Source organism: Agelaius tricolor, unplaced genomic scaffold, assembly GCF_023055355.1.
Source record: "Agelaius tricolor isolate 1412-34295 unplaced genomic scaffold, bAgeTri1.0.p SCAF_19, whole genome shotgun sequence".
NCBI lineage: Eukaryota > Metazoa > Chordata > Aves > Passeriformes > Icteridae > Agelaius > Agelaius tricolor.
In genome coordinates, this window is record NW_027269279.1 from 318,574 (window position 1) to 344,134 (window position 25,561).

At 54.3% G+C, this 25,561-nt stretch overlaps 1 protein-coding gene across 1 annotated transcript in view; it reads right to left on the bottom strand.

Moving 5' to 3' along the window:
* Positions 1–17,790: 17,790 nt before the first annotated feature.
* The window catches only part of HS3ST4 (heparan sulfate-glucosamine 3-sulfotransferase 4), a 57,242-nt gene continuing 49,471 nt past the window's right edge, over positions 17,791–25,561 (bottom strand). Inside the window, exon 2 of the mRNA XM_071444737.1 lies at positions 17,791–21,297. Coding sequence (XP_071300838.1) covers positions 20,661–21,297 — 637 coding nt within the window. The 3' untranslated portion in view covers positions 17,791–20,660. The remainder of the gene's footprint in view (positions 21,298–25,561) is intronic.

Below are 25,561 nucleotides of genomic sequence, written 5' to 3' on the forward strand. Positions count from 1 at the left end.
ACTGTGGGAATCTAAGGTCAAGGTAGAGCCATATAATTTCACGGTTGGGGGCTCTGGCAGACACCTGGTGATGAGGTGTTCAGTGTGGTAGGGGAAATGACACAGGAGTGAGGAATGCATTTGAGCAGAGGCTCAGCCCCAAACACCAAGTGTGTGTCCTGAGCTCTGGTAATGGTGGAGCTGGACCTGCTGCCCCTCCAGGCATCCCATCTGGAGAAATGCTTAGTGGCTTGCAGCTCTCTGGGGCCTGGCTGGCCTCTTCTGACACTGACACCCCTGGGTTCTGCTCTTGCTCCCGGCCTGGGCCAAAAGAACAGACCTGAAGGAGCCCTGAGTCTCCACATGTCCACCAGAACTGACCCTAGATCCTGATTTTGTGTGCTGCTGAGAGCTCCTGGCTCAGCACAGACAGCTATTGCAATCCTCCCATCTGCACAGGCACCTGCATTGCCAGTTGCTTGCTCTGCTTTGCCTGGAGACAGCAGGAATCCTGCATCCAAAGCTGTGTTTTTCTTCCTTGCTAGCAGTGAGAGCACGGCTGGGGCAGGGCTGTGGAGGGGCAGGAATGCACACAGGGCACCAGGTGTGCAGGTGGCAGCCGCACATCTCTTGGGTACGCAGCGATTTCCACACGGCGCCTGTGGAAGGTGATGGATGCACCTGTAGCAGATGCAGGGCATGCCCAGTGTGTGGCCACAGCTCCCTGTACAAGGCTGCAGTGACAAGTGTTCAGACACATTCTTGTGCTGTACAAATTGTCTAACACTTGAAGCTGTCAGACATGAATCCTTTAGCCAGGTATATTTTGAAGATATAATCTGCACAAGCCAGCAGTGCTGCCTGCAGTCTGACAGTGGTGACAGCAGCTCCCCGGGGCTCTGTTGTGCCATCACCCTGTACCTGCTGCCCCTCCTCGGGGCTCCCTGCAGCCACAGCCCCCCAGCCCGGTGCTCTGCCTACTCACGGGGTTGGATTTCTCTGTGTTCCCCTCCAGCCCAGAGAAATTTTATTTTTTAGCCACATCTCTTGGCAGTGTTAATCTGCATTATTAAAAATGAGATTTACTACTACCTAAAGTTTTCATTCAGAAGACTTTTCAGGCTGTAGATCTGTTTCCTGCCATGTTTCAGCATTTCAGCTCTACAGCATGGTGTGCCTGGCTCAAGAGTCCAGGAAAGGGGCTCTGTGCCTGCAGGACGTGCTGCTGTGGGCTCTGGGGCAGATGTGCAGGGCTAGGACTGAAAGCTGTGGAGGAGGTGCAGTCTCTGATGAGCACCTGCTGTCCCTGGCCTGGGCAACGCAGAGTAGCTCTGACAGCACGGGGCTGACTTGACAATCATCAAGGTGTTTGCCGAATGCAGCAGTTCCACAGCTTCGGTGGAATCCACAAAATCTGCCTCAGCATAGTCTCTGAATCATTGTAGCAGGGAGCTGAACCCCCTCCGAGACAGGAGCACAGCCCTTCCCCTGACAATAATAATTGTGTTTCCAGAACATCTCTCCTGCCGCGCTGCACGGGGCCTGGCTGAGGTGGTGGCAGAGGCAGAAGTGTTGGGGAGCGTGCTGCACTCCCACCGTGCCCCCAGTACACCCACCGTGCCCCCACCGTGTCCCCAGCACCCCCACCGTGTCCCCCCCGTGTCCCCAGCGTGCCCTGATCAGCAGCAGGTCACGGCAGGACAGCTCCAGGGGCTTGGTGGGTCAGCATGTGACAGCGCTCCCTGCCCAGGGATCTGCTGCCACTGGCTCTGCTGTCACTGCTGGGCGACAGGCACTCAGCAGAAGCTCCATGCGGCTCCCACACAAGGATTTGACTTGTGCTGAAGCACACGCCCAAAGGAGGAAAGCTTAGTGGGCAAACTGGGCAAAGGGGGATGTGGGTGATTTTGCATTTTAAAGCACAAACTGTTTGAAACTGAATTCTGATACCTGTCTATGGAAATGGCTGTGGGATCTGTTTCCTTGGTCTGAATTTTGCCTTGAATAATATCAAACAGTGCAAGGAGACTGGAAACAAACGTTTTCTGAAAAGCAGCATTTTCCAGCCGTGCTGTCCCCTCCGTGCCGCCTCCTGGCCCGCGCCTGGCAGCAGCTGCGCTCCCTGTGCAGGCGGCTCAGGTGCCCGGCCCTGCTCAGCGCACCTGGGCCCCGCCGTGTCCCAGCCTCTCCTGCGGGCTGAGCCCACCGGCTCTGCAGCCCCAGCGCTGGCGGTGATCTGCGGATCTGCTGCCACCTGCACCTCATCCGCGGCGTGCCCCGCCTCGACATCACCTCCCGAGGGCTTTCACACCTCCCTTGCATGTGTTAAAGAGGTTTCACTATCAAACAGGCGTAGGTACTCTAAAAAACAAGATACTGATGCAAGTGTTGAGCCACTTTATTGGCTCGTTCACGTATTAGCAGCTGTGGTTCCCTTCCTGCTGCTTGTACTCTGAATAGATTTTTATTGCTTAATTCTCTGTAAGTGAAGTGCTAGCAAATTGTAAAATCCTATTCCTTAACATGTAGCATTAAGTATTGAACTAGCAAAAGAATCAATTACAGGTTTGGTCACTGATTAGCTTGACTTTTTATGGAATTTAACGTCAAGTCTCATTATCATTCTGCTCTTTAATTCAGGAAATAAAGCACATGTGGGGAGCTAATAGCTGAGAGCAGCTCTGCTCCAGCTCTCCTGCTGGGGGGATGTTCGGTGCTGTGCTGCAGGGAGGTTTCATCTGCTCCCACCTCTGCATCAGGGCAGAGACAGTCCCGAGGTTCCACCAGGGCCCCCAAGTCCTGCAGGAGACACAAGTGAGCCTGACTCTGTTTCTCTGCCCTCCTTTCCTCACCCGCGGCAGTTCCAGGGCCCAGCTGGTGGGCAGGGGACATGGCCCCGGGGCATCCTCGGGTGTCTCCGTTCCGCGGGCTCCCCTTTGGTTCCCGGCAGGCTGCTGGGCTGCTGGGCCAGCCCTGCCCTTGCTCAGGGGCCTCCTCACCCCCTGCCCCGCAGTGCAGCAGGGAGCAGCTGGGCTTTGCAGTCAGGCTTGGACTCTGTCCTTACTGCAAGCCCTGCATGCAGTCACGGACATTGGGCACCTGCAATCCTGACCGGCTCTCTGAGCCTCCTGCCGGGGCAGAGGCAGGATGGGAACCTGGAGCTGCAGGTGGCTTGCAGGAGCCTTTAGCCAAGGGCCACATGGCCTCATTTGGGTCACTGGGTCCATCCAGGAGCTTTAAAAACTGTCTGGCTTCTGGTAAAATATCAGTGTAATGACCCCGGGCAAGTGAAATGTGAGGAGGAATCTGAGTCCAAGTTAAACTCGAGCAGAAAATGTTGAATCAATTGTAATCGGTGTCTGGTCTCTCCTGAAACGCCTCCAAGGAGGGAGGTGCAGGGGAAGCCGTGCTGTGCCCTGGGGATGGGGATGGGATGGGGATGGGGATGGGATGGGGATGGGGATGGGGATGGGGATGGGGATGGGAATGGGGATGGGATGGGCGTGGGGATGGGGATGGGATGGGGATGGGAATGGGGATGGGGATGGGGATGGGGATGGGGATGGGGATGGGGATGGGGATGGAATGGGATGGGCATGGGAATGGGATGGGCATGGGGATGGGGATAGGGATGGGATGGGGATGGGGATGGGATGGGGATGGGGATGGGCATGGGGATAGGGATGGGCATGGGGATGGGATGGGGATGGGGATGGGATGGGGATGGGGATGGGGATGGGGATGGGGATGGGGATGGGGATGGGATGGGGATGGGGATGGGGATGGGGATGGGGATGGGGATGGGATGGGCATGGGAATGGGATGGGCATGGGGATGGGGATGGGATAGGGATGGGGATGGGATGGGGATGGGGATGGGGATGGGGATGGGGATGGGGATGGGATGGGATGGGCATGGGAATGGGATGGGCATGGGGATGGGGATGGGATGGGGATGGGGATGGGAATGGGGATGGGGATGGGATGGGATGGGGATGGGGATGGGGATGGGGATGGGATGGGGATGGGATGGGGATGGGATGGGCATGGGGATGGGATGGGGATGGGATGGGGATGGGGATGGGGATGGGGATAGGGATGGGGATGGGATGGGGATGGGATGGGGATGGGGATGGGGATGGGGATGGGGATAGGGATGGGGATGGGATGGGGATGGGATGGGGATGGGGATGGGGATGGGATGGGGATGGGGATGGGGATGGGGATGGGGATGGGGATGGGATGGGGATGGGATGGGCATGGGGATGGGATGGGGATGGGGATGGGGATAGGGATGGGGATAGGGATGGGGATGGGATGGGCATGGGATGGGGATGGGATGGGCATGGGGATGGGATGGGGAAGGGGTGACGCAAGCTGGCTGTGCTGGAGGGGCAGCCGGCGTTCCCCTGCTCCATCTCCCGGGACGGGGAGCGGAGGTGGGGAGAGCTCGGCGCCGCCTCCCTCCTGCCTCTCCCTCTCCACCCACAGCAGTGCGTCCTGCCTGCGGGGGCTCCAGTGCCGCGCTCTGGGAGGGGCTGTGGGCTGTGCAGGTGACGGAGGCTTTGCAACATCCCGGGCTGCCCTGGGCTCCTGTGGGGCTGAGCCCTCCCTGCCCTGGTGCTGGGGCTCCGGTCCTCCACAGCTCCTGCCTCCCCTCGCCAGTGGCTGCCTTTGCTGATGGACAACTGCAATTGGATTTCCAAATTACACCGTCTCAGATTAGATTCAATATCCCTTTTCTCAGACCAGACAACCCCTTAATTCCTTTTCTTTCGATTGCGTGGGGACCCTCTGTGCAGCTCAGACCCTTCAGCAGAAAATCTTTGCTGCACCGAGGCTGTCGTGTGCTATTGCAATAAACTGGAGACACAGAGCTCCAGCACAAACAGCAGGAGAGCAGCAAGTTTTCCCTTCCAGCACTGAGATTTCTGGAGGCTCCTTCTTGTCTGGCTGAGCTTATCCTCCTTCCAGCAGCAGCTCTGCTGGCATACTAATTTATAGCGTGCTTGAGCAGTCCCCCTGCATCCTGAGCGAGGAGGGTTTGGGAAATTAAAGTTTGTAGAAAATGCATCAAAAATTTTATGTCCTCAAGCAAGACAGCTGTTTTTCCAGACACCAAAAGGGACGCTGTGCCTTGCTGCAGCATCTGGAGGCCGGTGCGGGGGAGAGGAGGACGGGCTGGGGCAAGGGACATGGCACAGTGTCCTGGCGAGGAACAGGAGGCTGGGTGGGTGCCCGGGTCTGTGGGCACTGGGAGCACAGCGCTGCCCAGCAGCCGTGCTCCATCTGGCCTGGGCTGGGCTGGGCACGTTCCTGGTGCTGGCAAATAATAAATAACAATAATGATTATGGAAGCGCTATGCATGTGCCCCATGGGCTCTGCAAAAAAACCTTCTACATCAAAATCCAACTGCAACGTTTTCCCCCTTGTCTAATTCACAATATATGCCCATAAAAACAATAATTTATTTGTACATGGGCAATTCCCGAGGTATTTAGTGAAGATTGGTAGCTGCTGACTGTATCCTATCCTAGCAGAGTAGACCCAGTGGGATTTCTGGGACTTTGTGCAAGTGCAGAAGTGTCTTGGGGGTGTATATTAAAAAGTTATTAAATGACATTATACTGTCTACTTGGGATTAAGCTCTGGGCTAGGTCTGGTCCCACCCCCAGTCCTGTCTCCTGACTTGCTCTCAATGTCCCTGGGCTCTGAGCCTGGCTCATCTCCTGTTGTTCAGGACAGACACTGAAAGCAAATGCTGCTCCCCATTTCCAGTTTTGACTTTCATATCATGGCTCTTCAATGTACTGAAATCTGTGTGGTGTTTAAAATTCAGCTATGTTTGTCAGAATTCAATTACCCCTGAAGATTACACAAAGATTATCAAAGTTGTAAACAGCAGAATATGCTCAGAGATCAATGAAGCGCAACAAAGACCATATTTAACAGGAGAAATAAAAGTAGGAGCATGCTGGCAAACCCTGGCAGTAGAGCATAATGTCGCATCATCACACTGAAGGTTGGGAAGTAATTGAAATCTATGTTAAAGCACAATATATCCCTGTGCAGATTTGCAGGCACAGAACCCAGTTCCACTGCTAATATCTGAGCAACTCATTTGGTTTAAGCAGAGCCAGGCTCGGGGGGTGCTCAGCAGCTGCCAGCACAGAGCAGGGTCTGCCCTGCTGCCCCTGCTCTGCCGCCCTCCTGGCAGCCTGCGGGCAGCAGAGGCCCTGCAGGGAGGGAAGGGGAGGATCAGGGGTCAGGACGATTGTCCTTAACACAAATGAGCCCCCTTGTTCATCCTTGTTTGGGTGGGTTTGGCATGAAGCTGCTTTCAGCTCAGTAGCTGTGCCCCCGGGCAGCACTGGGGCAGGTGCTATGGCCAGGGGCCAGTGGCCAGTGGTCAGTGGCCAGTGGCCAGTGGTCAGTGATTGCCTCCACCTGGGGCATGGCTGCTCCTGGTGCCAGTGGAGTGCCCTGCTCTGGGCAGTGCCCTGTCCTGGGGTCATGCTCTGCCCTGGCACAGGAGCTGCTGCCTGGAGAGCCCGAGATGGCCCAGAGGCAGCAGCAGGGGGGTGCTGGGTCCTGCCTGCCTCATCCAGAGCGTGGCCATCCCTGCTGCACAGGAGGTGTCTCTTTGTCCCCTGGGAACATACATGGGACAAACATCTTCCCCATTAGCACCCTTCCTGGTGCCCCAGTGCCTGCAGAGCCCTGGCAGATCCCCTCTGGGCAGCTGCAGCTCCAGCGTGTTTGTGGTTTCCATTGTCATTCTGGAGGCAGCAGCCAGCTGATTTTTCTTCTCTGTAATATATTGCCACTATAATACCAAGTCTAGCAGAACAATGAACTCTAGAGGATGGAGGTACCTTCCTCCTGTTTTGCAAACTAAACATAATTTTTATTTGTGCTCAGGTTTCTGGATGGTGCAGGGAGAGTGAGGGGGGGGACTGTGCTGGGTGGGAGGAACTCCACCCCCAGTCCTGCTCTGGCACTCGGTGCTCCCACGCTCCCTGTGGCCCCGCAGCATTGGGATGCAAGGAAGGAAATCTCCTTTTGTCAAGTGCGGTGAGGTTTCAGAAGAAACCCTAAAACCCAGATTAATTACTGCTATCTGATCCCACCAGGGCTGGTCCACCTGCTGCAGCCAAAATGGGCTGAAATTCTCATTCCCTTTCTGCCTTCCTCTCTCTCTCTGTCTCTTTTTTTTTCCTATTTACTTCTGGTTTAATCTGCATATTATCATCAGTGCAAAGACCTCTGAAATAACATCTGACAAATGACGCCTATTAAAAAAACCCTCTGCACTGTCCTCTTTCACCGCCTTCCAATTTGGACTAGCACTATAACTATGCATCAATAGACAAGCAATATTATGTTAAGAACATGATAAAATACCAGCAGCTTCATAATGGCAGCAGCCAAATGGTAATTTCTGCTTCAGAAATTGGTCATTTATTTTGCTGGTCTGTTCTTACGTTCAAATTAGATGAAGTTTAATATACTGTAAAATTGAATGTATTCTATCCTTTTCAACAAATATGGCATGTATGAAATGATTTATGGGTCTTACAAACCTTAAAATGTTAAATAATCTCCTTTTTCCTGTGCCTTAACTCAGTGATGCCAAATAGTTTAAGTACAGAGAAGCAAAACTTTATTAGCTCCTATCCTGATCATCACTTTATTTTGCTGCATTTACAGAGATAGGAACAGTATTTAACATATTAGACCAAGTTTAGAAGCAGCCATATTAATTGGTACATTAATTTTACCCTATTAACTGTAATTGGTAGGAAAGCGATTCTTCCCAATAAATGTTGTACTTTGTGTTTTAAATGTTTAATAAAGTCATGGTGCCTAAATGAGGCTGCTCCTCCCGTCTTGAGCCTCTGTCCCTGGTGGGCTCCCCCTGCCTGGTGCCTTGAGGGGCCACCCCACAGCACCCAGGAGCAGCAGCCCACGGCAGCGCCTCCACCAGATCCCTCCCTGCCCCTGGCTCTGTCCCCTTTGCCCCTGGGTCTGTTCCTGGTGCCCCTGGCTCTGTCCTGTGCCCCTGGCTCTGCCCCCTGTGCCCCTGGCTCTGTCCCTGGTACCCCTGGCTCTGCCCCTGGTGCCCCTGGCTCTGCCCTGTGCCCCTGGCTCTGCCCTGTGCCCCTGGCTCTGTCCTGTGCCCCTGGCTCTGTCCCGTGCCCTGGCTCTGCCCTGTGCCCCTGGCTCTGTCCTGTGCCCCTTGCTCTGCCCCTGTGCCCCTGGCTCTGTCCCTGGTGCCCCTGGCTCTGTCCCTGGTACCCCTGGCTCTGCCCTGTGCCCCTGGCTCTGTTCCTGGTGCCCCTGGCTCTGTCCCGTGCCCCTGGCTCTGTTCCTGGTGCCCCTGGCTCTGTCCCGTGCCCCTGGCTCTGTCCCTGGTGCCCCTGGCTCTGCCCCTGGTGCCCCTGGCTCTGCCCTGTGCCCTTCTTGTCCCTGGTGCCCCTGGCTCTGCCCCTGGTGCCCCTGGCTCTGTCCCGTGCCCCTGGCTCTGCCCTGTGCCCTTCTTGTCAGCTCAGCCCTGCCCGGATCCAGGCGTTTCCCCTCCGGGCTTCCCCAGGGAGCGCCGGCTCGGTGGGAGCGAGGATCTCTCAGGTGTGCATCCCTTGGTCTGCTGCTCGTGGGATGCTCCCAGGTGCACACCTGGGATGTTGAGGGTCCAGGCAGAGCCAGCTGGAAGGGCTGGAGTCTGTTCTGTCTCTGTTCTGTGCCCCCAGTCCCCATGGGGCCAAAACACCCCGGGCTGTGACCCTTACACCGGTGTGTGAGCTGCTCTTCCTGGCAGATGTAGAGTCAGGATCAGCATTTTGAATGCTTTTGCTGAAGATTACAGGCAACGTGCAAGGCCCACCTCGATTTGAAAATAGGTATTTTAATCTGTACAATTCAAGGGGATTTTTGTGTCTGGTGGCAGTAGCTTGGGGTATATTCAGGTCCCCACAAGGCTGGTGGTAGCAGCTCCTCCGAGCAGGGGGAGGTGGGTTCAGTGGGGGCTGCCCTCCCTTCCCCAGGCTGATCTCACATCCTCCCCTCTCCGAAGGTCTGGCCCCAGATCCTGGGAGATCCCTGGGGGGACTGCCTTGGCTGTGGGGCGAGGTGATGGGTGACAGAGATCAGCCAAGAAGCGGAACCGGGGTGACTTCCTCCTGGCTTGCACTTTTTTAAAACAAATTGACTCCTCGCCCTTCGCCTTTCCTCTGTCTCCTGATCAGCAGCTCGTCCCTGAGGATAAGCCTCAGAGCAGCACAATCTCCTGCAGTCCCCTGGAGCTGCAGCCCTCTGCACCAGGATAAGTGAGAAGCCTTTTATTCTGTTTATTTGCTCTATATAATTTTTCCTGCTCTTGCTGACCCTTCTGGGAAGCGTTCCACCCTTCAGGCTCTCTGCTGGGTGCCAGAATTACAGAGCTTAGGCTGTATTTGCATTTCATATCCTAGTTAAACCAACATCATCAAGGTCAGGACACTCTGCTGAGTTGGAGGAGGCTCCCAGAGAGCAGCCCCTGCTCAGCAGAGGGGCAGAGCGACCCCAGCCCTGCCCCGGCGCTGTCCCCGCTCCCTCCTGGCCGAGGGACGGAGCTGCTCCCGCACCGGGGCCCGAGCAGGGGCTGCTGCCTGGGGAGATCATTCTGTGTCTGTGTCCTCATGGTGAAAATTCTCCTCTTTGTCCAGCCGGACTCACCCTGGGAGGAACTTGCACTATTTCCCCTTGGCTTTTCTGTGTGACTCCGTGTACAAAGGGTCCTTTTGGTTATGCCCCCTTTGAGGGGCACAGCCTTGCTACCCCCGGTGCAGGAATACTGATGTGCATTTCCATGTATGCCTGTGTTCTACAAACAGGCTGTAACAGGCAGCAGCTGCAGAGAGCACATAGCTGTGCTATAATGATTTTTACATCCGTGAACACTGTCTGGTTTTCCTTTCATTAAGGAACATTTCTTATGAAAAAGTAGCTGGATTTCTGATGTGAAAAAACAATTCTGCTCAAGACTGAGAGCTGTTTAGAATAAACGCCAGACACTGTGTGATGGAGACGTTGCATGGAGACTTAATGCTGGTCACATCCCTTCTCTGCCAGTAAGTCAAGGATGTGTCTTTGCTATTGTATTTGGTGACTCATCTTTCAAATAATCATCTCTGGAAGAATTCTGTGCCAAGATGAAAAAATGCCTGGGTCCCAGAAGCATGTGTGTGTTTCCGTGAGCACAGCCCAGGAGGCATCTGTGGGGCAGCTCTGCTCATCCTCCTCTCGGGGCCAGGGTGGTGGGACAGGGCTGGCGTGGTCCCCTTGAAGGGGCAGCACGTGCCCTGGGCAGAGGACAGGAGGTGAAGGCCGGATTTTGGCAGGAGGAAGCACTGCCCCATGCAGGTCCCATTTACTGTGGTTTGGCTGGGGAACACAGTCAGGGACCCACAGCCACTGTCAGACCCATGGCATGGGCAGCCACAGCACTCTGCCCCACACCTGCCCGTGCCCACCTGCCTTGGGTCAGAGCCCCAGGCACCTGAGCTTCTTACCAGCACCTGGAGGTTTCCTCACCCTTGGAGAAAAATATGTAGATTAGGTGAGTAAGTGAAGTGCTGTATGCTAATGAATTCAACAGAGCCACTGTTCCATAACATCCAACCTACACACGGAGGATGTGCTGGAAGTGGCTTCCCTGGAAAACATTTTCTCGCTGCTTAACAAAAAGTTACATGGACTCATTAAACATAAAACAAGATGGTGAATAGCAGAGAAACTGTAGGTGCTGTGTGGACTGAGTCCCAGCAGCTGTGCCCACGGAGAGAGCCAGATTCCTCGGTGGCATGGGGAAGGCTCCAGCAGCTGGTGTGTGCCTGGGGATGGTGAAAGGTGGCAGCAGCACTTTATTTGTAGCCCACGGTGTGAGCAGGCTCTCAGGCCATGAGCACCCTCTCCACTCAGGCAGCCACACGGCCAGTGCCCACGATCTGCCCCCACAGGTGCCTCCCACGAGAAGGTGCAGCTCAGATGTTCACGCCCCGGCGCAGGAGGCAGAGTCTCCCGTGCCACAGGACCGGGGCACCATGGTTGCCTGTCTGTGCTGGTGTGTGCACAGCCCCTCAGGAATGCCTGACTGTGCATGGTCAGGGCTGCAGCTCACACTGCTGTGAGCTCTTCTTTCCTGTGTTTAAAATAATAACTGGATGCTGCAGTTTTGACAGGACCAAGAGCTGACTGGCTGCTCTGAAGTTCTGCTGCTGCAAAGAGAGAAAACAGACAAGCCAGTGGCACAAGCCATTCTCCCTGAGTTACATGGAAAGATATTTTCCATATTAGAATGGGGTTAAAACTCACAGTTCTCAGGGGCATTAGAAGATTTCTAGTATATGTCTCTGGGAGCACTGCCTTGGGTTTTTTTTTTTTTTTTCCCTTTCTGAGAGTAATTCTTATACCGGAAATCTTACAAATCAACTTTTCCACATAAGTTGTTGTATCTGGAAGGAAAACACCAGACTTATGATTTTATTATCAAATCTTGCTAGAAAACAATATTAGTGAAACTGTTTTTCTATATTACAGCGATGCAGAGATGGCCCTGGAGCAAATGGATGAGCCAAGTGCTTGCTGCCCTCCAGCCTGGGAGCTGCAGTTCTCCAGGAGCTGTGAAGCCCCTCTCAGCAGGACTCTCCTCTGCTGTGAATTCGGGCAGGATGTGTGAACTGGAAAATGCTGCAATTGCAGCCTCTTTGCACAGTCACTAATGGAGTGTCTGGGCAGCCTGGTCTCGAGTCAGGCAGGGCCGTGCTGTGCAGTGCTCAGGACTAAAGAATGGCACCAATGTCTCAGGGGATGCAGTGGTGTTCTAAGACAAAGCAAACTTTGAGCAGCAAACCTTTGCTAGGCAGTAAATACCTGCTGGACAAACAGGCCAGCCCACAGGGCAGTCAGACCCATCAGCACTGGGCAAAGCACTGTATATCACCTGCCCTCCTCCAAGGAGATCATTTGCTGTGAGCAGCTCATGTCATCCACCAGCTCTGGAGTCTTGTTGCTCCAGCAGCACCCACCATGCCTCCAAAACATGGGACAGGGGGAGCAGACAGCCATAGTGCTGAGAAATTAGATTAAATTAGCATGAATTAACTGTGGTGAGACACTTCTTCATGGGTGACTTTGAAACATTGAGGAAATGCAGCAGTTCTTCATCCTCTACCACTGCAGTGGACAGGGAGAGGTTTCTGATGCAGGCACAACATGCAGCCCTCCAGCTTCACATGTCATGGGAATGCAAAGATTCCCTGGAAAAAGCTGAATTTGACAAAGGACTTGCTCTCAGCTGCTTATTCTCTTGGAAAAAAATCCTTCAAGAGGTGAGTGAGGTCACCCCCATGACCTGCCTATTCCTCACTCTTTTCATTAACTGCAATTTATCCTGCAGTAGCTTTCTTAGATCAAAGCAAAGCCCTGCCATTAGCTTTCCCTTGTTGAGCTAGGGCTGAAACCCAGCCAGGTCTACCTGCTCATCACTGCTGGGTGCTACAGAGGGTCCCCTGGGAGAGGGATCAGTGTCAGTGCCTTGGTGGGACACTTGAGCACCTGTTGACCTGCCAGGGCTGAGCTGGCAGTGGCCGCAGTGGCTGGGGAGCACGGCTCAGCTGGCAGCCAGCAAGGTGCTGCTGCTGCCCTGGCAGTGCTGCAGGCTGCACTCATGGCTCCCCTGGTCCTTCTGTTCCTGGGAAGTGCCTCCCTTTGCCACTGCCAGCCTTCGTTCTGCCTCTGCTGGGGAGGGGCTTCAGGCCTGCTGGCTCTGCCATCTCTGGTGTCTCTGTCACACCTGCTGGCTCTGTCACACCTGCTGGCTCTGCCATCCCTGCTGGCTCTGCCATCTCTGGTGGCTCTGTCACACCTGCTGGCTCTGTCACACCTGCTGGCTCTGCTGTCCCTGCTGGCTCTGCTGTCCCTGGTGTCTCTGCCGTCCCTGCTGGCTCTGCTGTCCCTGCTGGCTCTGCCATCTCTGGTGTCTCTGTCACACCTGCTGGCTCTGTCACACCTGCTGGCTCTGTCACACCTGCTGGCTCTGCCATCTCTGGTGTCTCTGTCACACCTGGTGGCTCTGTCACACCTGCTGGCTCTGCCATCCCTGCTGGCTCTGCCATCTCTGGTGTCTCTGTCACACCTGCTGGCTCTGTCACACCTGCTGGCTCTGCCATCCCTGCTGGCTCTGCTGACCCTGGTGTCTCTGTCACACCTGCTGGCTCTGCTGTCCCTGCTGGCTCTGCCATCTCTGGTGTCTCTGTCACACCTGCTGGCTCTGCCATCCCTGCTGGCTCTGCTGTCCCTGGTGGCTCTGCCATCCCTGCTGGCTCTGCTGTCCCTGGTGTCTCTGTCACACCTGGTGTCCCTGTCACACCTGGTGGCTCTGTCACACCTGGTGGCTCTGCCATCCCTGCTGCTCAGGTCCTTAGCTGCAGCACCAGCCCTTGCCACACGCTGGCCCCACAGCCTCTCCACAAAAGCTTTGAAGGATGCTTACACTATTAATGGGGTATATTTATACCTGTTTATCTCTGTCAGTTGGGTGGAAAATTGCCAGATGTACCGCTTGCCTTCCTAACACAGACATCTCCTACATCACCTGGATGAGTGCACTGAGCAGCATCACTGCCAGGGAAAACCTCACCCTCCTTCGTGGTCTGGGTGTTTGTGGGATGTGCCTTGGCCACTACAGAGAGCAACACCCTGAGGCAGGTCCTGTATGAGCCAGATCTCTGTCCCACACTGCTCTGGATTTAGCCTGTGGGATGTAAAAGGAGCAGTGGAGCCGGGAGCTCCTCACTGAGGCCCAAGCAGCCAGGGCTGCCATGGCCAGGCACTGCAGCCTGGAGACCAGAGCCTGCTTTGGAGGCATCAGGAAACCAGAGCCTGCTTTGGAGGCATCAGGAACCCCAGTGCCTGCTTTGGAGGCATCAGGAACCCCCCGAGGCCGTGTGCCTGCTGTGAGGAGTGCCCAGGAGCAGCCAGGGCATCCCTGCTGGGGATGAGGAGAGGAGGCTCAGAGCCAGCAAATATCCTTTCCAACACAGAACAAGGCAGAAAGATAAGAATGGCTTAAAAAGAAAGAAATTGTCTCCAAATAAAATGTTTTTCTTCATTTCCCATGATACAGTGAAATTTCTTCATGGGCAGATAGTCAGAGTAGAGTCCATTACACTCCACACTTTTTGCCTTGAAACATAAATAGCTGCATCTCATATAAGTGTTTGTTATGAGGAAAAGCATGTGCCTAGAAAAGTTAGACATTAAACCATTATTTCATGCAGAAAGATATGCTAAAGGGAGAGGATTACTTACTATATTAATTCTGTCTTTCAGCTACCCGTACATCTCTCTGCACATAATGACTTCAGTCACAAATGAAGTGCTGCAAAAAATCCAGTTCCCTCCATTCCCATTTCCTTGAAGACTGTGCACACAGTGACTCTCCCTCTGGGCCCTGTGGGGGCAATGGGACAGCAGAGGTGAGAGCAGAAATCTGTTAATCTGTGGGTACATCTGTCAGCTTCTGTCCTTGCACAAAGTACTTATGGGCAAGTGCTGAGATTTGGTATTCATCCTTATATTGCAGCTAAATACTTCAAAACATCTCTGTTGGTGGCACAAAGTAACTGTGATGTGACCCTCAAATATTTCTTCCTGTACCAGAAGTTAGAAGAGCATCTTAAAAGGCACCAAAAATTGTCTAATCATAAATTTTTCCCAGCAAGTGACTCACAGAGGGAGAGTTTCTGAGGTTAACAAAATGAAAAAGCCCCAAGCACAGGGTCCCAGGAAATCTGGGATGTGAAAGATTGTTCAGCTGTTGCTGCCGAGGATGTCGCGGTCTGGCGGCACCGGGTGCCAAAGCCACGGCACTGAGGGTGCAGGGTCACCAGCAGCAGCACGGTGCCAGGGGCCAGGGGCCAGGGGCCAGTGGCCAGGGTCAGGCTGATTCCTGCTGACCAGGCTGTAACAGGTCACTGCAGGGTCACAACCTGCCCAGATAAACAACCCTGCCATCCCCTGGGCTCGGGTGTGCAGACAAAGCCGTGGTCCCGCGTACGAAAGCTGTGGAGGATCTCTCACCTGACATTCTGGGCCTGTGTTTGCTGGTGCTGATGCAGAGAAGGCTCCGAGCTGCACACAGGACTGGGAACAGCAGCGAGCAGCAGGGCCTGATATCACCATCTGCCCAGAGCCCATCTTGGGCATAGAGAACCCAAAGTGAGAGCATTTGGGTTCTTGGGGGAGTAAGGAGGGGCCAGCAGAATCTCCTCCGTGCTGTTGAGGAGCCTGGCTGAGAGATTTCCTTGGGAGTCTTGAAGGGCACAGAATTCCTCCAGGGAACTACAGGCCTGTCAGTCTGACCTTGGTGTTGAGGAAGCTTAAGGACCAGATCACCTTGACTACCATCACACAGCACGTACAGATAACCAAGGAATCGGGCCCAGTTTAGATTGGATATTAGGAAAAAATTTCTCCACGGAAAGGGCTGTCCAGCCCTGGCACAGGCTGCCCAGCAAAGTGATGAAATCACTGTCCCTGGAGGGATTTAAAAGTCATGTAGATGTGGCACTTGGGGATATGGCTTAGTGGTGGCCTCTGCAGTGCCGGGGGAATGGTTGGACTAAGTGGTCTTGGAGACCTTTTCCAACCTAAACAATTCCATGATGCTATGTAGTAAGTCATCCTTATTCAAAGGGCTCTGTTTGAAATCTGGCATCAGCAATACAGAACATGTTGCATCTTTGCTGGTACCTCTTCAATCTGGTTTGCAAGACATCCTGGAGGACGTGACCTTGGAGGCAGGCAGCATATCGAACCTGCATAATCTGAGCATCTCTGCATCAGTGGCAGCCTGTTGGGTACCGGGCAGTTAATAAATAATGAGGATGTCAAAGATGACAGCAGGAAAGTGGGAGCAGGTAGCAGCTTTGCAGCCAGCTCTCTGACAGCTGCCTGGCAACCTCCCATCACGAGGCAGGGGCCGGCTTTCATCCCACAGTGTCCGGCACCGGGCAGTGGCCAGGGCTCCTCACTGGCCGGGCAGCAGTGAGGGCACGGGCTGAGGGCACTGCCCAGGGCAGGGTGTGTGCACTGCCGAGGGCATGGGCACTGCCAAGGACATGGGCACTGCCGAGGGCATGGGCACTGCCCAGGGCTGCAGGCACTGCTGAGGCTGCGGGCACTGCCCAGGGCTGCGGGCACTGCCCAGGGCTGAGGGCACTGCTGAGGCTGCGGGCACTGCCCAGGGCTGCGGGCACTGCCGAGGCTGCGGGCACTGCCCAGGGCTGCGGGCCCTGCCCAGGGCTGCAGGTACTGCCCAGGGCTGCGGGCCCTGCCCAGGGCTGCGGGCCCTGCCCAGGGCAGGGTGTGTGCACTGCTGAGGCTGCGGGCACTGCCCAGGGCTGCAGGTACTGCCCAGGGCTGTGGGCACTGCCCAGGGCTGAGGGCACTGCTGAGGCTGCGGGCACTGCCCAGGGCTGCGGGCACTGCCCAGCGCAGGCTGCCTCCGCGGGGCAGATCCCGGCCCACACTGCAGCGGGAGGCGCCGGGGCAGCAGAGGAGCGACACCGGGCCCGCCGCTCTGGGAGCGGGCCCGCCGAGGGCACTAACCCCGCTCGGAGCAGGGATGGAGGCGGCGCGGGAGGCGGCTGGAGCAGCTGAGTGCCAGCCGCTGCCCCGGGGGACAGGAGGACACGGCACCGCTGCTGCCGGGGCAGCTCCTCAGGACGCGGCTCCTGTTCACAGGTGTTTCCTCCAAGGGTTGAATTGCATCACACCAACACTCAAAGATTAGGAGCCTGAGGTGTAATGGATCTTCTGATGGCTTTTTAAATATCTGGTGAGAGGGGGCTGCTTTCCAAACAGCAGAATCTACACCAAAATGATCTTGATTTGAATAAGTATTCCATCCTTGTTTGGTAAATATACCCAGTGTTAATGGTGCTTAATGGTGCCTGTAATTGGTGTCTAAAGTTATTTAAAAGTAAATTTACTAGAAAATAATTAGCAATTTTATAGTTCACTACTTCCTAATTTTGTCGATAAAAGTTTTTCTGTGTTTTTTATCAGATGACACAATAGGACCATGCTGTGGAATAACCTTTTTTTAAACAAGCAGGAAATTGTGCACACAAAATAAGATTAAAAAATTTTCCTCCAAATTTCTTACCCTGGCAGCCAGCCCTCCCTCATCCCTCTCTTTTTCCACTGATTTATCCTTAATCAGCAGCAAGTGAAATCTCCCAGGTATTGCTCAGGGATTTGTTCTTTGTGACCTTGGGAGGTGCACCCCAAACTGAGAGGTCAGTGAGGAAAGCTCTCCCCCACTCCAGGACTTGCAGGCTGGCCCAGGTGGTTCTGCTCCTGGTCCTCATTCTGGTCCTGGCTGCAGCACGTGCCTTGCCCAGCCCTTTTGGCCATGGGGGCCACGGCCTATGGGGCAGGTCACAGCAGCCAGGTGGGCTGAGGTCACAGCAGCCAGGTGGGCTGGGGTCACAGGAGCCAGGTGGGCTGAGGTCACAGGAGCCAGGTGGGCTGGGGTCACGGTGGCCAGGTGGGCTGGGGTCACAGCAGCCAGGTGGGCTGGGGTCACAGGAGCCAGGTGGGCTGGGGTCACAGGAGCCAGGTGGGCTGGGGTCACGGTGGCCAGGTGGGCTGGGGTCACAGCAGCCAGGTGGGCTGGGGTCACGGCAGCCAGTGCTGTCCTGCTGTGGCTCCTGCCCATGGGGTGTTGGTGCTGCTGGGGGGGGCAAGAGAAATGGAGCCAAGAAATGCAGCTGCTACAATGATTTATTGTTTAGTGCTGGGGGTTCCAGGGTTCAGTTCAGGACAGTCACATCGTTCAGGTACAGAGACACTGACGGACAGAGACGCACTGGGGAGGCAGTGACAGCACAGCAATAAGATTGAGAACAGACCCACTCTCCATTTCCAGTCTCTGAACCAGAAAGTACCAGCTTTTCCAGAACAATGAATCACTCAGTCTGTGTATAAAATTAAATATAATTTATGCTTTGCTAATTGAAACCAAATACAAAATTCAATTTCCTGGGTATTCTAATGCTGACATTTGAATAGTTTTTTTTTTTTAAAAAAAGTGTTATTAACCTGACTCTCATTTGGCAGGCCTCTCTCTGGCCAGATAGAAAATAATCCCCCCATCCAGCCCCAGCTGCAGTGGGGCATACATGGGGCGCATTCCCAAAGAGCAAAACAAAATAACACCACCCCCCAGCCCAGCCCCGTCCCCATGCCCCAGCCCAGGGTGGCTGGCATGCCCCAGCTCCCTCCCAGCACTGCAGCACTGGCAGCACCACAGCTGCGCCTGGGGACAGGGCTGGGGGGCTGCAGGGTGCTGTCCCCCCACGCTGCGTGGCTGGTGTCCATGGAGCACTCAGGGCAGAGCAGCAGGGTCTCCTCTCCCAGTGGGCACCCATCAGCTCCTGCCGAGCTGGAGATGGTGTCTGGTATAAAAAATAAACCTCTGAATATATGGCAGAAATGACAGGAGTGAGTGTGGGGGCAGGAGTGAGGAGGGGCACAGCGTGGCCCCAGCCCGCCCAGGAGCCACCAGCCCCCAGCTGAGCCCCTGTGCCAGGCAGCCAGAGCCAGTCCCAGCACCCAGCCCAACCCTGCTCCACGCTGGGGCTGCAGTGACAGGCAGAGATTCCCAGGCATCCTCTGCTGAGGGGGACACTGGGCCTGGAGCCCCTTGTCCTCTATTCAGCATCTTGCACCAAATTCTGCAACAACAGGTTTTATGTAGGACCTGTTCTGATATTTTAATAATGTGTGAAACATCATAAGATTATTCTTATTATATACTTCAAATTTTCCTGTAGTAATTTGGGAATTTGTGGGTTAGTGAAAACTGTGCTATGTCAGGAGCTGTTTTTACATCTGACCAGGCTGATGGGAACTGACATGGTGTCAGCAGGGACCTTGCAGTGTCCCTCCAGCACAGGCCACTTAGTAAATGGTCCAAATGGCTTCAGCTCTTCTCATCCAGTCCAAGGCACCGGCACCATTTCATGGCATAGTGAGCCACACGACAGGCCCTGGAACCCTGAGCAGGGTCAGCTTCTCACCCAGTGAATGCAACAGTGATTTCACCTGCTTAGCTGGAACTGTAGGGAGCTGTACCAGAGCTGAGTCCTGGTCCTCCCGCAGTAACCCCTTCCTGCACCTCTGCCGCAGACCTGCCCAGTGTGAGGGGCTCTCATGTGGCTGCACCCCAAGCTGGAGGCAGCCTTAGCCCTCATCAGAGCAAAGAGAGCTGCCAGCAGTGTCTGAGTGCCCTGAGAAATCACCATGTGAGGGACCATTTCAGCAGCTCTGCTTTCACCTCTGCTCCCCCTCTGCCTGGTTTCCTGCAGCAGTGGAGGTGGAACTGTGCAGTTGTGTGAAAGCTCTGCTCTTCTCTGCTGGGCCCAGCAAACAGCTCTCATGACACTGGGGGATCGAGTAGGGATATAGGTTTAGTCTATAATTTCTACCAGGATTTGCAAATTTGGGTGACTTGGTCATTTCCACTGGAAAGCACATTTTGTGCGCTGAGCAATGCTTGCCCTGGGAATTGATTGCTCTTTTGTAATTCTGAAGTAAGATGAAGGCTGTTTCCCTGTTCTGCGACCCCAGCTGTCCGCAGCAAGCAGCAGGGATTGCATTTTCAAGGTGCAAACAAATGGCAGTGCCAGGGGTCCTCACTGTCAGACCCCGTGCCAGGGCTGTCCCAGGCCCCCTCCCCTCGGTCCCCACCGGCAGCACTGGCTCCAAACCATGGAGCAGGGAGCAGGGCATGGCCTGGACGTGCTGCATGGGCACCACACAGTGCGCCACACTGTGCCTTGGCAGCCTGGCTGGGCAGTGGGAGCCTGGCTCCCTCCTGGGGAGCCTGGAGTGTTCTTTCAGCTTCCAGGAGGGTGGAGACCTGGGGGGATCCCAGTTCTGATCTCACTGAGCATCTCAGCAAAGAAGGAACAACTCTCTTCCAACAGGGAAGGTGCACCCATCAGTCAGAGGAGAATTGAGACCAGGTGTCTGTGGCACTTGGTAAATTCTAGTTTTAGTGCAAGAAGTAATTGAAATGTTTGGTGCAAATGAAGTTCCTGTACATAGTTCCTTTGCAGCATAACTGGCTTTATTCCTTCCACACATGAAGACCAGTGTGCATGTGAGTGCACAAGGCCTGAATTTACCAGATCTGATGCTGCTGTTTGGGCAAAACTAAAGTGCAGGGCAGGAGAACTCAAATCTATGGGTTTGTCCCAGTGCTGGGTTTTGGGAGCCACCCTCTTGCCAGCTTGCTGTGGCAGGAGGTCTGGACCTGCCTGCCTGGCTGCAAGGGGGACACCAGCAGCGAAACGTTGACACAAAGTGCCCCCTGACCCTGAGGAGCCGTGCTCCCCCTGCCTCCTCCTCCCACCTGCCCCCGCCCCAGTGCTGGTGTGGGCAGAGCCCGAGCGCAGCCCGAGGTGACACAACAGTTCCAACTGCACACGTGGGGCGACTTCTGCTGCAGCCCTGGCAACACAAGAGCCTGTTACACACAGGGATGAGCCTCTGGCCCCAAGAGAGTTTTGGGTCTCAAATGATGATTTACATCCCAAAAACAATAAATCTTTTTTCCTGATTTTGTGGTTCTACTTATCACTTTCTTCCTGCTCCCACTGGAAATCTTGGCCTGTCATTTGGTAAAACATGACATTGAAGGGTTTGTAAAACTTCCGCAGTCTGTGGATGACATCTGGGTCTATTTTGGGGTGAGTTCGACCCTTGGACTTGCCCAGACACCGGGGAGCACTGCTGTCCTCTGGCTTCTTTAGACAGGGAAACCCCTTCGTTTTATTAAAATAAAAATGCTTCTCTGTCACAATCCTCTTGAGGCCTAAGAAGTCCTGGACTTTGGCCATTTCCCCAGCTGGGTCAGTGATGAGTCTCTCACCACTGACAAACAGGATCTGGGAGAGGGGAAAATACTGGAGCCAGTTTTCCAAGTGCAGGGCATAAATCCCAATGCGGATAGCACTCCAGGAGGCATCAATCAGCCCCAGGGTCCTGTTCTTGAAGGCCAGCACCTCAAAGGTGGGGATCTCTGGCTTTTTGGAGAGGGTCTGCGTGTAGTCCGAGATGGCGCGGGTGACGGGGTTGCGCACCACCACGATCAGCTTCGTGTCCTTGGCCATGGAGTGGATGCGCCGCGGGGCCTCGTTGGTCACAAAGTAGCTGGGGGTCTTCTCCATGGTGATCTGGCCCTCCAGCGTCTTGGGCATCACGTTCCTGTGCAAAAGCAGAGGAGGGGTTAGCGAGGGGCCAAGCAGGGGTGGGCACCAGTGCAGGTGTGATGGGACATGCAGGAGGAGAGATGCTGTCACTCCTGTGTGACCCCCAGACCCGAGTCCTTCTGTCTTTGTTTCTTCTCAGCCCCGGCCATGGTGGGCACCCGAAATGTAACATCAGCCTTGGCTGACACATTATGCAGACAATTTGCCATAGGCGTGTGTAGACCAAAGCTAATTGACACTAAACCTGCACAATACCTGCCTGCTCAGAAGCCATCTGCTCCCATTTGCTCAATTAAGCCTATTCACTCCAGAGCCGTGTACGGAGCGCCGCAGTTCGGATTACACAGGACCTTTTTGTTATGATGACGTGCTTTTAAATGTCTCAGCTAATAAAACTTAATACAGAATAAGATCCCTTGCTTCTAGTACAATAATTAAATTTATTTACTATCTTGTGTGTGAGAAAGAATGACTTTTCTTTTATCTCTAATTCACATGCTCTGTCAATAATTAATTGCAGCTGGGTTTTGAGCTTCCTGTGCAAGCACTTTTATTAGCCAAAAGGAATTTGCCTACTGGATAAATTAGCATGTAGCAAGATTTTCCTGGATAGCATATTACCATATTGTAAAATGAAACTGCAGCGAGATAGCAGTTATGTCTAAGAAAATTAAGAGGTAAATTCTTGTCCCAGTCCCACCAGTTAAGGATTATCATAGTCAGCCAGAGGCTTTTAAGTGATCACAGAATCACAGAATAAGCTGAATTGCAAGGGACCCACAAGATGTCCCCTGCAGGAGTGTCACAGCCTCATTCACACCTGTTGTGCTACCAGATGGCGCGGGGGCTGGAGGCTGTGCCACAGCCAGGGGCCTGCCCGCTGCCCACACTCAGCCTCACCATGGTCCCGGCCGTGGGCAGTGCCAGCCCTGCCTCAGTGCCAAGGACAGGAACGGGGTCGCTGCCCCGGGGAAGCACCCATGGCACTGGGCAGATCTCCCGTGTCAGAACAGAGGATGGCGATGCCCATGGCCTTGCAGGATTATCCCTTTGTACTGCAACTATTTTTAGTACAAACATATGGTGAGGAAATAACGTGGATAGGCTTGAAATGGCTCTGTGAGAGCACCTTGGGCAGCGACAGCCACAGTAATGCTGACGTCAAACTGCTGGGCCCCAGGAAGACCCATTTCAGGAATAACACAGCTGAAGCCTGGAGCAGAAGCAGAGGACAGGCAGAGCCCGCTAGATGTGCCTGTCAGTGTCACCTCGTATTTGACTGCTACAGGCATCATCTGGCTTTAACGCCTCTGTAATCTGTGTATTCACTGCTGGTGCCGTCCAGCCCACCAGGCTTGTTCTGCTGGGAACAGGGCTGATGAGGGTCTCCTGCCAAGGCAAGAGTGAGGGTGGGTTTGCTGCTGCCACAGGGCTGCCAGTGTCCTCAGCATTTTGGGTGAAGAGGCTGGCGTTCCTCGGCTGCCCCTGTCCCGTTGCAGAACCTTCCCTGCTGAACAGTCCTGTCTGAGAACCAGCAATGCAGCCTGCAGGGCTCCTTGTCTCTGGGCCAGCATGCTGCTGGCCAGGCTCTCTAGGGAAAGCCATCCCCGTGGCATCAGGTCCTGCTGGAGCTGCCTCCCCAATGGCAAGGTGCCTGCCAGCCTGCCTCCTGTCCAGAGCACTCTGGTGCTTCATGCTTGCCTTGCATCAGCCACTTGAGTAGCAGTGCCACGAAGGGAGCAAGGATTAGTCAGAATGATGTATCTTGAGGTATTTATTCCTTTAAGAAAAAAATTAAGAAAAAAATTAAGAGGGATAGGAGCACCTGGGGACTGCAGATGCTGCAGAATTACAGACCAGCTTCCCTGGGGAATCCAGTACCTGAATTTAACAGCCCTGTGGGAAGGAAGCAGCTTTAATGGTTATGCACATCACAGCAAGACCCACAGATGATCAGGGGGGAGCCCTTGGGTGCCCAGTGCTGTCCTGCAGGGGGTGGGGAAGTGGGAGGTGCTGCCACCAGCAGCACTGCACTGTGCCCACTCTGCAGCCCGTGGCTATCAGCTGGTAGGGGAGGACGGGGAGCGACCCGCCTGCAGCAAGGACAGCAGCCACCACGGTGTCTGCTCCCCACAGCAGCACCACATGCCCCAGGGCTTTTGGCTTGGTTTGTAGAAAGCAAACACACTGGGGGTTTATAAAAGAAGCATGAACAAACATGTTAATTACAACTGCCCCTTCAGATGATGTTACCATAATAAACAAGAGCCAAGAAATTGCAGAGCTAATAATCTGGAAGTGTTGCCACATTTAAGGACTGTGTTTAACTCTGTGCACAATAAAGACAAATAGATGGATGGGCTGGCCCTGAGGAGAGAAAACAGGGAAGCAGTGATCAAGGAAAAGAGGAGGAGAAGCAGACTCAGCATTTGCTGCACAGTTTTAAGCATAAAGCTGGAAGCCACAGTTTGTCCTCAGGACACCCTGGCCATGCAGAGCCCGGAATGACTGTGGCTCTGGGACATGCATCCAGAAAAGCTTTACCCCAAACTCTGCAGTGTTTCAGAATCCCCCCACGTGCTGCCCTGCTGGGGCAGGAGCTGAGCTGCCCTGTGCAGGTGAAGGAGGCTTAGCCTGCAGCCCCAGGGTCGGTGCCCTGCGTGCAGCCGGTGGCAGGCAATAACTGCTGCCAAACAGAGAGCAGCACACTGCACGGCCAGCTCCTGCTGCTGGGAATAGCAGGGGTGTTAAAGCTGGAGCAGCCGAGCCTCTGGCACGGCAGGAATGCTCCTCAGAGCAGTTAACCTTCACAGAGCTGCTGCCATGTGCTCTGCCCTAATTGCGGGTGTGCCGACGGAATTCTAACCAGCTCTGTGTGTGCAGGCAGAGCAGCGCACAGAGCTCCCCTGCAGCGGCTGGTGCAGAGCAGTTTGCAGCGTGGGGCCAGGGCTTTGCTCCCTCTGAACACATGTTGGCTTTCCCTGCAGTGTTTGTGTCCCTTTCCAGGCCAGCCTGGTTGCTGAAGCTGCACGGCCAGGCAGTGACTGCGCCTGACGTGCCTGCACAGGGCACTGCAGGAGGTGTTAGAGTGGGACACGTCTACTCATGGCTCTGCCACTGGTGCCTCCCCACCTGCGCCTCTTCTCTCTTCATCACTGCTCACCTGAAAAAGGGGAGCAGTGGCAACAATCCACTGGCAGGAGCTCTGCTGGCACGGGCATGAACAAACCCTCTGCTCCCTTACGGGACGGGCATCGTGCCCTTGAGCTGTGGTGCAGCATCACTACACTGTGCAATGCCACAGCTGGGCTGCCATGCCGGCCTTGGACCCAGCAACTACCTCGTCCTCCAAGCAGATGATCCAATATATATTACTGAGCACTTGCTTGGGCTTTGGATATTTCTCTCCTTTCCTGTTCATTCCCCAGTGCTCCTCAGAGGCTGAGGAGGGGCAGCTCTGTGCCCCCGGAGCTGCACAGGGGCTGCTGCTCTCACTCCAGGTTTCTGCTCTAGCACGGGGAGCCTCCAGCAGGACAGCTGGCTCCCGCCCGCCCTGGCTTGGAGCAGGGACCCTCAGTGGGAAAATGTGCTCTCGTAATTGCTCTTAACTGCTGGTTTCAAACAAGCTCTTTATTTTCAAAGGATACATTTTATAAATTTGCGAATTTGCATGTTGCCAAAATCCCCTTGTGGTTTATTTAAATCCAGATTATCTTGTTTATTCCTTCAGTCACAGCTGTCATTTATCTCTGTGTAGGCAGCTTGTTCACCATGTTGCAGGTTTCCTGCAATCCCACTCAAAAAGAGTCTTTGTTAACTGTATTTTCATGTTCTCAAAAAGAGAAAAAACTTCATAGCAGCTCCCAGGGCTTGGGGAATCACAGAGGAGGACAAGGATTTGCACAGCTGCCGTGGAAAGAGGAAATGGCCAGGTGCTGCAAGTGTCACCTGCCCACAGAGCTCTCCTCTGTTGCTCCTTGGGGTGGAGCAAACAGCTGCTTTTGTCTTCTGAAAAGAAAAACATGAATCCTTTTTCTTTTTATTATTAACACATTCCAGTATAATTGCTTGAGCTGTCAGCTGTGACCTGCCAGTAATTCAGCAGGCGTGGGACTTTCAAGGGGAGAGCGGCATTGCAACTGAGCCCGCAGTAAGCATTAAAAGCAGAACCCATTTGCTATAAGCCCCCGAGTCAAATCTCTTGTTGAATTTGTTCAAACATAAATTTACAGCTGAATTTACATAGGTTTAATGTTTTA